The 13,766-nt window shown below is 41.4% G+C and overlaps 1 protein-coding gene across 6 annotated transcripts in view; it reads right to left on the reverse strand.

Moving 5' to 3' along the window:
• The window catches only part of ptpn13 (protein tyrosine phosphatase non-receptor type 13), a 157,392-nt gene that overhangs the window by 106,056 nt on the left and 37,570 nt on the right, over positions 1-13,766 (reverse strand). For all 6 annotated transcript variants that reach the window (XM_062031277.1, XM_062031276.1, XM_062031278.1 and 3 more), the window contains exon 7: positions 8,446-9,078. In XM_062031277.1, the coding sequence (XP_061887261.1) occupies positions 8,446-9,078 (633 nt within the window). The remainder of the gene's footprint in view (positions 1-8,445; positions 9,079-13,766) is intronic.

The raw sequence follows: 13,766 nt of genomic DNA on the forward strand, positions 1-13,766 counted from the left end.
ATAGTTGTACACGTTGGCTCCAATGACACTAGAATGAGACAGTCAGAGATTACAAAGAGAAACATAGCCAGGACTTGTGATCTCGCCAGAAAGATGTCCAGGCATCGAGTAATTGTCTCTGGCCCCCTGCCTGCGAGAGGCAATGATGAGAGATATAGCAGATTAGTCTCGCTTAACAAGTGGTTGGCTAGCTACTGTAGGACGCAGGGACTAACGTTTATTGATAACTGGCCCTCTTTCTGGGGCAAACCAGGCTTGCTGATGAGAGACGGCCTTCACCCTAACCAGGAAGGCGCCATCATCCTGTCTAGAAACATAGACTACTATTTAAGTCTCACTTGACTGACTACACTAGAGCAAGCCCGGTCACAGGCAATTACAATGTCTGTTAGTCCGGGTGAGGAGTCAGTTAAGCTAGAACTAGCCAGCGCCAGGCTGGATAATCCATGTACGCATAGCAATTCTCTTAGAATAATACACAATTCACATAATGTTTTTTCTGTTGTGTCTGTGTCAGAGGTGGACATGCATTCTACTGAGGTGGCAAATTATGATATGTCCAGTCTATTGCAGCACCAAGCAAACAATCGGAAAATTCCCGTCATATCAATTCCTAGATATGGTCGAAACTATTTAAAGTGCACTACGCATAATAAACGCAACATTGTTAATATTGCCACTACGGATAATCTTAACAAAAACTCGTCAAAACAGCCCAATACCTATAATATGGGCTTTTTAAACATAAGATCATTGTCTCCCAAGGCGTTATTGGTTAATGAGGTCATTAGAGACAACAATCTTAACGTCATTGGTCTTAGCGAAACCTGGCTCAAACCGGACGAATTTTTTGCGCTCAATGAGGCATCTCCTCCTAACTATACGAATGCGCATGTTGCCCGCCCTCTTAAAAGGGGAGGGGGTGTCGCACTAATATACAATGAAAATTTCAACCTTACCCCTAACCTAAATAATAAATATAAATCGTTTGAGGTGCTTACTATGAGGTCCGTCACACCGCTACCTCTCGACCTGTCTGTTATCTACCGCCCCCCTGGGCCCTATTCGGACTTTATCAGTGAATTCTCAGAGTTCGTTGCTGATCTAGTGACGCACGCCGACAATATAATCATAATGGGGGACTTTAATATCCATATGAATACCCCATCGGACCCTCAGTGCGTGGCGCTCCAAACCATAATTGATAGCTGTGGTCTTACACAAATAATACATGAACCCACGCATCGCAACGGTAATACAATAGATCTAGTGCTTGTCAGGGGTGTCACCACCTCCAAAGTTATGATACTTCCATATACTAAAGTAATGTCCGATCATTACCTTATAAAATTTGAAGTTTTGACTCTTTGTCAACAAGCTAATAATAATAATAACTGCTATAGCGGCCGCAACATTAATGCTGCCACAACGATGACTCTTGCTGACCTACTGCCTTCGGTAATAGCACCATTCCCAAATTATGTCGGCTCTATTGATAAACTCACTAACAACTTTGACGATGCCTTGCGCGAAATTATTGATAGTATAGCACCGCTAAAGCAAAAAAGGGCCCCTAAAAGGCGCACCCCATGGTTTACAGAAGAAATTAGAGCTCATAAATTATCATGTAGAAAACTGGAACGCAAATGGCGCGCGACTAAACTTGAGGTTTTCCATCAAGCATGGAGTGATAGTTTAATAACTTATAAACGCATGCTTACCTTAGCTAAAGCTAAATACTACTCAAATCTCATCCGCCTCAACAAAAACGATCCTAAATTTCTGTTTAGTACAGTAGCATCGCTAACCCAACAAGGGACTCCTCCCAGTAGCTCCACCCACTCGGCAGATGATTTTATGAATTTCTTTAATAAGAAAATTGAACTCATTAGAAAGGAGATTAAAGACAACGCATCCCAGCTACAACTGGGTTCTATTAACACAAATACGACTGTATATACGACGGACACTGCCCTCCAAAATAGTCTCTCTATTTTTGATGAAATAACATTAGAGGAATTATTACAGCGTGTAAGTGGGATAAAACAAACAACATGTTTACTTGACCCACTTCCTGGGAAACTTATCAAGGAACTGTTTGTATTATTAGGTCCATCAGTGTTAAATATTATAAACTTATCACTTTCCTCCGGCACTGTTCCCCTAGCATTCAAAAAAGCGGTTATTCATCCTCTGCTCAAAAGACCTAACCTCGATCCTGACCTCATGGTAAACTACCGACCGGTCTCCCACCTTCCGTTTATTTCCAAAATTCTCGAAAAAACTGTTGCACAGCAGCTAAATGAACACTTAGTGACTAACAATCTCTGTGAACCTTTTCAATCCGGTTTCAGGGCAAATCACTCTACGGAGACAGCCCTCGCAAAAATGACTAATGATCTATTGCTAACGATGGATTCTGATGCGTCATCTATGTTGCTGCTTCTTGATCTTAGCGCCGCTTTCGATACCGTCGATCATAATATTTTATTAGAGCGTATCAAAACACGTATTGGTATGTCAGACTTAGCCTTGTCTTGGTTTAACTCTTATCTTACTGACAGGATGCAGTGCGTCTCCCATAACAATGTGACCTCGGACTATGTCAAGGTAACGTGCGGAGTTCCCCAGGGTTCGGTTCTTGGCCCTGCACTCTTTAGTATTTACATGCTGCCGCTGGGTGACATCATACGCAAGTACGGTGTTAGCTTTCACTGTTATGCTGATGACACTCAACTCTACATGCCCCTAAAGCTGACCAACACGCCGGACTGTAGTCAGCTGGAGGCGTGTCTTAATGAAATTAAACAATGGATGTCCGCTAACTTTTTGCAACTCAACGCTAAGAAAACGGAAATGCTGATTATCGGTCCTGCTAGACACCAACATCTATTTAATAATACCACCTTAACATTTGACAACCAAACAATTAAACAAGGAGACTCGGTAAAGAATCTGGGTATTATCTTCGACCCAACTCTCTCGTTTGAGTCACACATTAAGAGTGTTACTAAAACGGCCTTCTTTCATCTCCGTAATATCGCTAAAATTCGTTCCATCTTGTCCACTAGCGACGCTGAGATCATTATTCATGCGTTCGTTACGTCTCGTCTCGATTACTGTAACGTATTATTTTCGGGCCTCCCTATGTCTAGCATTAAAAGATTACAGTTGGTACAAAATGCGGCTGCAAGGCTTTTGACAAAAACAAGAAAGTTTGATCATATTACGCCTATACTGGCTCACTTGCACTGGCTTCCTGTGCACTTAAGATGCGACTTTAAGGTTTTACTACTTACGTATAAAATATTACACGGTTTAGCTCCAGCCTATCTCGCCGATTGTATTGTACCATATGTCCCGACAAGAAATCTGCGTTCAAAGAACTCCGGCTTATTAGTGATTCCCAGAGCCAAAAAAAAGTCTGCGGGCTATAGAGCGTTTTCTATTCGGGCTCCAGTACTCTGGAATGCCCTCCCGGTAACAGTTAGAGATGCTACCTCAGTAGAAGCATTTAAGTCCCATCTTAAAACTCATTTGTATAATCTAGCCTTTAAATAGACCCCCCCTTTTTTAGACCAGTTGATCTGCCGTTTCTTTTCTTCTCTCCTCTTCTCCCCTGTCCCTTGCGAGGGGGAGTCGCATAGGTCCGGTGGCCATGGATGAAGTGCTGGCTGTCCAGAGCCGGGACCCCGGGTGGACCACTAGCCTGTGCATCGGTTGGGGACATCTCTGCGCTGCTGACCCGTCTCCGCTCGGGATGGTTTCCTGTTGGCCCCGCTGTGGACTGGACTCCCGCTGATGTGTTGGATCCACTGTGGACTGGACTTTCACAATGTTATGTCAGACCCACTCGACATCCGTTGCTTTCGGTCTCCCCTAGAGGGGGGGGGGTTACCCACATATGCGGTCCTCTCCAAGGTTTCTCATAGTCATTCACCGACGTCCCACTGGGGTGAGTTTTTCCTTGCCCGTATGTGGGCTCTGTACCGAGGATGTCGTTGTGGCTTGTACAGCCCTTTGAGACACTTGTGATTTAGGGCTATATAAATAAACATTGATTGATTGATTGATTGCTGCTTCTTGATCTTAGCGCCGCTTTCGATACTGTTGATCATAATATTTTATTAGAGCGTATCAAAACGCGTATTGGGATGACAGACTTAGCCTTGTCTTGGTTTAACTCTTATCTTACTGACAGGATGCAGTGTGTCTCCCATAACAATGTGACCTCGGACTATGTTAAGGTAACGTGCGGAGTTCCCCAGGGTTCGGTTCTTGGCCCTGCACTCTTTAGTATTTACATGCTGCCGCTAGGTGACATCATACGCAAATACGGTGTTAGCTTTCACTGTTATGCTGATGACACCCAACTCTACATGCCCCTAAAGCTGACCAACACGCCGGATTGTAGTCAGCTGGAGGCGTGTCTTAATGAAATTAAACAATGGATGTCCGCTAACTTTTTGCAACTCAACGCTAAGAAAACGGAAATGCTGATTATCGGTCCTGCTCAACACCGACATCTATTTAAAAATACCACCTTAACATTTGACAACCAAACAATTAAACAAGGCGACTCGGTAAAGAATCTGGGTATTATCTTCGACCCAACTCTCTCGTTTGAGTCGCACATTAAGAGTGTTACTAAAATGGCCTTCTTTCATCTCCGTAATATCGCTAAAATTCGTCCCATTTTGTCCACAAGCGATGCTGAGATCATTATCCATGCGTTCGTTACATCTCGTCTCGATTACTGTAACGTTTTATTTTCGGGCCTCCCTATGTCTAGCATTAAAAGATTACAGATGGTACAAAATGCGGCTGCTAGACTTTTGACAAAAACAAGAAAGTTTGATCATATTACGCCTATACTGGCTCACTTGCACTGGCTTCCTGTGCACCTAAGATGCGACTTTAAGGTTTTACTACTTACGTATAAAATACTACACGGTCAAGCTCCTGCCTATCTTGCCGATTGTATTGTACCATATGTCCCGGCAAGAAATCTGCGTTCAAAGAACTCCGGCTTATTAGTGATTCCCAGAGCCCAAAAAAAGTCTGCGGGCTATAGAGCGTTTTCTATTCGGGCTCCAATACTATGGAATGCCCTCCCGGTAAAAGTTAAGAGATGCTACCTCAGTAGAAGCATTTAAGTCTCATCTTAAAACTCATTTGTATACTCTAGCCTTTAAATAGACTCCCTGTTTAGACCAGTTGATCTGCCGTTTCTTTTCTTTTCTTTTCTACTCTGCTGTCTGGACCGCTAGCCTGTTCATCAGATGGGGACATTTCTACGCTGCTGACTCGTCTCCACTCGGGATGGTTCCTGCTGGCCCAACTATGGACTGGACTCTCGCTGATGTGTTGGACTTTCACAATATTATGTCAGACCCACTCGAGATCCATTACTTTCGGTCTCCCCTAGAGGGGGGGGGGTTACCCACATATGCGGTCCTCTCCAAGGTTTCTAATAGTCATTCACATTGACGTCCCACTGGGGTGAGTTTTCCTTGCCCGTATGTGGGCTCTGTACAGAGGATGTCGTTGTGGCTTGTACAGCCCTTTGAGACACTTGTGATTTAGGGCTATATAAATAAACATTGATTGATTGATTGATTGATTGATATTTAGACGCCAGCAAGAATCACAATGCACTGCGTTTCCACATCACACTTTCGAACCCTATACGAGTCACTATGATCCCCTCTCACATACATCCCCCAAAGTAGTTACATAAGATCACTATGGCATTGCAACAACAACAACAAACCTAATGGTGGGACACAGTTCACCACTAAGTACAGTGACAATATCTTCTGTGGCGTAATCCTTCTCAAATATATTCTGACAAGATCAGGCTTGAAGGTGTAATTGTATTAACCCACAAAATGATTTCACTCAATGGAAAGACATTTTTGCCTTTTTCTGCCTTTGTGTGCAATGTGCATGCACGTGTGAGACGTGCACAAGTCAGCTTGTTCATGCAAGTATCAGTTAGGTTAAAAAAGTACAACAAAATACGTATTTTGATTAAATCTTGATTTAATCAAAATACGTATTTTGATTAAATCTTGATTTACAGCATGTGTAGCATGTATAAAGTAAACTTGGAACGTAGGATTGACAGTATAGGTCAGTTATAAATTTTACAAGGAATTTTTCCAGTCTCTACACCTGCCCTACAGTCAAAACTGGAGATTTGAATCACATCTTTCAAGCACATTTTTTCTGCTTACTAAAAGGTAGAAAACAAACTATTTCCACTGCTAAAATCTGACTGGCTAAAGCTGAACTAAGAACAAATCTACTGCTTACTATAAGATCGATTATCTCAAAAAGGCAGTGCACTCCTTGTATTTCAACAAGCATTTTTTACAGTAAATTACCTTAAGAGAAAATACTATATTAGAAATAGGGATGTAACAATATAAACATTTCCTGTTACAGTTAAAGGGGAACTGCAATTTTTTTTGGAATTTTGCCTATTGTTTACAATCATTGTGCGAGACAAGAACACACGTTTTTTTTTAAAGATGATATTAAAACGCTTGAAAGATGCAGCTAATGGGAGTCACTTTTGTAGCCTTCAAAGCCCTTCAGCAACATTTGATATACACACTGCAAGGCTATATATAATGTAGGGACAGACAGTGGCTAGAGTGTTCGCTCTTACAATAACAATGTTGCTACAGCTTGGTTATCATACGGGTTACGGAACGTAAATGAAGTATTGTTGACGGTTTTTGAATACATTTTTGAAGTGATTTAGAGGTAGAATTGATTGCTCCCATTAGCTGTATTGCTAGTCACCTAGAACAAGCCAATTTTTCTATGTTACAAACTGAAAAAAACCCAACCTTTTGTCTTCTTGTTGGTCATAATGATTGTGATTGATAGGTGAAATTTCAAAAAAAGTGCAGTTCTCCTTTAAGGTGACAAAAATTATCACGGTTATCATTATTATTGTGGTATTGTTGAATGCGCTCAAAAAACTACTTATACACACACTGACATCATTAGATGTTTTTAAAATAACAAACAAATAGACTCACTCTTAGAAAGCCCACTATTTTGCATGTTTTGCATTTCTTATGCTTCACTAATAAGAGTGTTCTGGCAGGCGTTCAGCAGCCCTTGAACGCACCGTAAAAACACTTCCGTATCATATCCCATCGGAGTATATATTGATCACCCTGTTATGAGAGCACAGCTTGTAGGTTCAATAAGTACAATTGAATAGCGTAGTTGCTCAGACAGCAATGTGTTTATATAGGTTAAGATTGGGGCGTATAATTATTTAAAGGGGAACTGCACTTTTTGGGGGGGTTTTCGCCTATCGTTCACAATCATTATGAGAGGCAAGAAGACGGATGTTCTTTTAAAAAATAGATTCTTACTCAAACAAACGTAAATAAAAGTCAGCTTAAAATAGAGTAAATGGGAGGTCCTCTAATCCGCCCATAAAGCCATCTAAATAGGCATCCAAAAACCGCCGACAATATTCCATTTACATTTTGTGTTTTGAATATTAACCAAGTATTAGTGATATCATTTTTTATAAGCGCTAACGCAGACAAATTATTTATAGCAACACCGTGATCGAAGAGCTAAATAATGTCTCTTCTTGTATTCATCCATCCATTTTCTACCGCTTGTCCCTTCCGGAGTCGCCGGGGGGCTGGGGCGGGTACACCCTGGACATGTTGCCACCTCATCGCAGGGCCAACACGGATATACAGACAACCATTCATTCATACTCACATTCACAAATTAGGGCCAATTTAGTGTTGTTTGTATTTAACCTAACGCAAGTCAGTCCGTGAGTTTATCAAAGTGAGGCTATCAATCCCGGTTTTCGATTTTTTTTAAAATAATCAACGGTAATATTAACTAGTAACCGTCAAGCGTTTTACCGCGGTTATCAATAATATAGTTTATCGTTGCATCCCTAATTAGAAACAAATTATAGAGTACTCTGGGTATGACTTGCATAGCAGTATACATGTAGGTGTATTATCCGTTAAAAATAAGTCAACACGCAATCATTATTGTCTAAACAGCTAGCAATACAAGTGAGTAATAAGAATCATGGTCTGGGGCTGCGTGATTACTGTCGCACAGGGGGCGCTGCAGTTCCATTTGGACATTGTGAGGTGTGTTGCCAGGTATGTAATGTATAGTACTTTCTAAACTGTACACTTCCTACTCAAAGTCATATTTTATATCGTCCTTTGAAAATATACAATAAAATAGTTGAAGAAATGTGAGGGATATACTCACTTTTGTGAGATACTTTATATTTACCCTAATAAACAGCATTCCAGTTAGATAAGATAACTAGTTATGTGGTGTAATGTGATTTCTCACTTGTTTGCTGTCCAATATTGCAGTTTATTGTGGCAAAACTAAACGAAGCATACACGATTAATTGGTTTTACTCACCGTCCACTGCTTGCTGCAGATTCTGCAGTTTCCTCTGCCGGTCCTTGATCCGGTCGTAGGCTCCGGGGAGGCCCGATCCCACGGACAGACTAGAGTGGTAAAGGGCGTTCCTGCTTTTCATTCCGCCAAGATCAAAGTATCGAGAGACTTTGTCCCTGGTAGCGCCAAAAGGCGTTTTGATCCTGCCAATGGTTTGTGTGCTTAGCGCGCTGATGCCTCTGCGTGCGTCTTCCAAAGCCCCAAATCGAAGAGCCTCTGGGTCCATACAGGCATAGTCAACAGAGGAGGCCCAGGAATTCCTGTTCTGAGCTGGCCTGAGGTCTGCAATGTGGAAGGGTAAAGATCTCTGATCTAGTTCCACTGGTCGGCCTTTTTGCTGGGGATGAAATGGGTGCAGGTGGGGGTATGAGTGCTGGTGCTGCTGTGCGACAGGTTTGTGGCATAGTTCGCCGTGGTATTCCGAGTCAGGGTGATAGTTTAAGTGGGAATACTGCAGGTTGACCTCATCATCCACCCTCATTATTTCGCGCGTTGACAGGGAACCCATGGAACGACTGAGGCCCCGTTTGAGAGAAGACGGATCTTGAGTCCTGGCACGGTAGCGATCCAGCACCCTGGGAGCAGCGCTCCTCCCTATGAGAAGGAAACAATGCATCAAGTTAAATCATGACAAAGCATACTTTGTTACATCTCAAGCGATATCATGTCGGATGATAAAAGTTAAATTCCTGTTGGTTAGAGAGTTTAAACAAAATTTGGGGAAAATATACGATCAAAATTCCACAAAAAAAACAAAAACATGGATGTGTATTTAAGCAAATAGAATACGTTTGATAATGACTGCAGAACAAGGAATGAAATGTGTTCCTCTAAAGACATGCACCTGAAGATAGGCTGATTTGCAACACTAAATTGGCCCTGGTGTGTGAATGTGAGTGTGAATGTCCTATCTGTGTTGGCGTTGCAATGAGGTGGCGACTTGTCCAGAGTGTTCCACCCGAGTGCAGCTGGCATGTGTCCTGGCTGCAACGTAAGCAAATGATAATAAAGGGCCAGCCATAGTTCCAAATTGGGCCAAGTACAAGTAAACACCATATGGGTGACCTAAACCAGTGGTCCCCAACCACCGGGCCGCGGCCCGGCCGCACAAGAAAAAAAAAAAAGAAAAAAATGTATTTTTTATTAAATCAACATAAAAAAAACACAATATATACATTATATATAAATATAGATCAATACAGTCTGCAGGGATACAGTCCGTAAGCACACATGATTGTATTTCTTTATTAAAAAAAAAAAAACAAAAAAAAAAAAAACACCCCCCCTCACCCCCCCCCCCGGTCCGTGGGACAAATTTTCAAGCGTTGACCGGTCCGCAGCTACAAAAAGGTTGGGGACCACTGACCTAAACCACTGTCCGAGTCTTTGTAACTTTTGAGGGTTCACACAAAGCAATCACGGTAAATAAACACGCTAGCTTTAGACGCATCATTTTGCTCAGCAGGCCTGTTTTCCATCCATCCATCCATCTATTTTCTATCGCTTGGCCCTCTCTGGGTTGCAGGGGTGCTGAAGCTTATCCCAGCTGCACTCGGACGGAAGGCGGGATACACCCTGGACAAGTCGCCACCTCATCACAGGGCCAACACAGACAGACAATGTTCACACTCACATTCACACACTAGGGACAATTTAGTGTTGTCAATCAACCTTATCCCCAGGTGCATGTCTTTCTTGCTGCCCTTAGTCTACTCTCTGATTTAAATTTCTCTAAATAAAAATAACTGCAATTATGTTGTATATTGTGCTACGACAATACTGAAGATAGGTTTGTTTGATTAGATTCTTTAATATAGGTTTTGCTATGGTGACAGATTAACCCGGGAACAGACTATTTCTTATATCTGTTGGGCCGCAACGATTCGATTAAGAAAAAGCTTTGCTTTCATATTTTGTTGCTTAAATGATTCATAGAATAAGTTTAATGAATACAAATTGATCAAATCTGACATTGTTTCCGCAAAACTGTTCCAATAGAGCGGTGCATCTATTGGTGATGTAGGTTGCGCTGCGGGTGGCCTATGTGTGTGTGTGTGTGTGTGTGTGTGTGTGTGGCTGGGACAACAGGGTGCAGAGAGAGATGGCTCAAAGAAAAACAAGGTGGGAAGAAATCAATGGGCCAATCTTATGTTTGACTTGCATGTGAGGACATGTTAGCATCTACAGGTTGTCTGTTAATGCCAACGAGTTGTTTATCACATAAATCAAACACCACTCCTCTAATTAATACATTTTCAAATGTGTATGTGTCGAATTGTTAATTACCGATACATTGTTACTCAATTTATCATACTTTATCAGAGAGCCATTTTGTTTAGTTCAGTTCTATATTAACTGGTTTTAGGCTCCGCAGTACTTTCTATTCATAACTTATTTTTTAAATACAAAACCCAAAACCAGTGAAGTTTGCACGTTGTGTAAATCGTAAATAAAAACTGAATACAATGATTTGCAAATGCTTTTTAACCTATATTCAATTGAATACACTGCAAAGACAAGATACGTAATGTTGGAACTGGTAAACTTTATTTTTTGCAAATATTAGCTCATTTGGAATGTAATGCCTGCAACATGTTTCAAAAAAGCTGGCACAATTGGCAAAGAAGACTGAGAAAGTTTAGGAATGCTCATCAAACACTTATTTGGAACATCCCACAGGTGAACAGGCTAATAGGTTACAGGTGGGTGCCAACATTGAGCATTTTATGGAAGCTGCTTTTATACCTAGTCATTCACAAACAAGGATGGGGCGAGGGTCACCACTTTGTGAACAAATGCGTGAGCAAATTGTCGAAAAGTTTAAGAACAACATTTCTCAACCAGCTATTGCAAGGAATTTAGGGATTTCACCATCTACGCTTGGTAATATCAAAATGTTCAGAGAATCTGGAAAAAGGCCAAAAACCACAAACGCTTCGCTGGGCCCAAGCTCATCTAAGATGGACTGATACAAAGTGGAAAAGTGTTCTGTGGTCTGACGAGACTACATTTTGAATTCTTTTTGGAAAATGTGGACGTCGTGTTCTCCAGACCAAAGAGGAAAAGAACCATCCTGACTGTTATAGGCGTTAAGTTCAAAAGCCAGCATCTGTGATGATATGGGGGCGTATTAGTGCCCAAGGCATGGGTAACTTACACATCTGTGAAGGCACCATTAATGCTGAAAGGTACATACAATCATTGGTAGAAAACAAAAAACAAAATACAGGTTTTGGAGCATCATATGTTGCCATCCTATCAAGGTGTTTTTCATGGACGCCCCTGCTTATTTCAGCAAGACAATGCCAAGCCACATTCTGCACGTGTTACAACAGCGAGGCTTTGTAGTAAAAGAGTGCGGGTACTAGACTAGCAAGCCTGTAGTCCAGACCTGTCTCCCACTGAAAATGTGTGGCGCATTATGAAGCGTCAAATATCACAACGGAGATTGTTGAACAACTTAAGCTGTAGGGGCGGCATAGCTCAGTTGGTAGAGTGGCCGTGTCAGCAACTTGAAGGTTCCAGGTTCGATCCCTGCTTCCGCCATCCTAGTCACTGCCGTCGTGTCCTTGGGCAAGACACTTAACCCACCTGCTCCCAGTGCCACCCACACTGGTTTATATGTAACTTAGATATTGGGTTTCACTATGTAAAGCGCTTTGAGTCACTAGAGAAAAGTGCTATATAAATATAATTCACTTCACTACATCAAGGAAGAATGGGAAATAATTCCACCTGAAAAACTTCAAAAATTCCTCTCCTCAGTTCCCAAAAGTTTACTGAGTGTTGTTAAAAGGAAAGGCCATGTAACTCAGTGGTAAAAATGCCCCAGTGCCAACTGTTTTGCAATGTGATGCTGGCATTAAATTCTAAGTTAATGACTATTTCCAAAAAAAGAATTAAGTTTCTCAGTTCGAACATTAAACATATTGTCTTTGTGAAGTGAAGTGAAGTGAATTACATTTATATAGCGCTTTTTCTCAAGTGACTCAAAGCGCTTTACATTGTGAAACCCAATATCTAAGTTACATTTAAACCAGTGTGGGTGGCACTGGGAGCAGGTGGGTAAAGTGTCTTGCCCAAGGACACAACGGAAGTGACTAGGATGGCGGAAGTGGGGATCGAACCTGCAACCCTCAAGTTGCTGGCACGGCCGCTCTACCAACCGAGCTATACCGTCCCTTTTATACACTCTTTGCAGTCTATTCAATTGAATATAAGTTGAAAAGGATTTGCAAATCATTGTATTCTGTTTTTATTTACCATTTACACAACGTGCTAACTTCACTGGTTTTGGATTTTGTATAAGTAATATATAGTGATGCTCTCATGGTAAAAGTAAAATTTCAATGTCATGTGCATTTATAAGAAGAAAGAATAAAGGTCATCAGAAAAATCTTCAAAAAGAGGCATTGGGGCTAGAGAGTGTTTTATTCAATTATTTTAATAATCAAATAAATTAATCGATTACTATGATAAATCAATAGCTTCAGCCCTAACAATCTCCTATGGAAAAATAGTTGTAAAATCCCAACAGATTTCTGACCAAAAAGATTTCTACCTGAGCCAAACACAACTAGCAACCTTTTGTTGTAAAAAGCGCCTGCTTACATTTACGCATTTGTCAGATTACTGATCATATGAATATAAATTTTAAATGAATGATGATACAAGTTGATTGTATTTGGAGCTGATTTTTTTTCACCACGAGGGAATTAAATTAGTACTCGCTGTGATGAACATAGGAATGAAAGATCAAATGTCTAGAGAGTCGTTCTAGGAACAAGTGACACTTTTAAGGTCAAGCATTTCCAGATAATGTTGATGTGATCTGAATAGAACACTTAGAAACAGAGACTGTGATTAATTTCATTACGCAGCCATTCAAATTGAGGTACAGCCAGAGAGATCCACCCTGAGGAGATAGACACATAAAAACATAGTGAGCTGCTCGCAGCTCATTCACAGAAACAAAACAGACATAGACAACAGACAAGCAGCTTTCAGGGCTCCCAAATATGCATCTATAATCAATGCCATGCCACGCTTACATAATCGGTACGACTGGGCCATATTTGAGCGCTTCTCTCCCTTCCGTGAGGCTGGAAACATGCGCGAGTGTTCTCAGAAAACCACTGAGAGGATTTGGTCATAGTTTCCATAATCAGAGCCGATTCGGGCTTGCGGGGAGCAAGCGTTCCTCACGGACTTTCACAGATTTCTCATGCCCGAAAAAAGAAAGGGCATGCAATTGATGATTGAAAACCAGAAGCGAAAAAGGT

This window comes from Entelurus aequoreus, linkage group LG21 (genome assembly GCF_033978785.1).
Source record: "Entelurus aequoreus isolate RoL-2023_Sb linkage group LG21, RoL_Eaeq_v1.1, whole genome shotgun sequence".
Taxonomy (NCBI): domain Eukaryota; kingdom Metazoa; phylum Chordata; class Actinopteri; order Syngnathiformes; family Syngnathidae; genus Entelurus; species Entelurus aequoreus.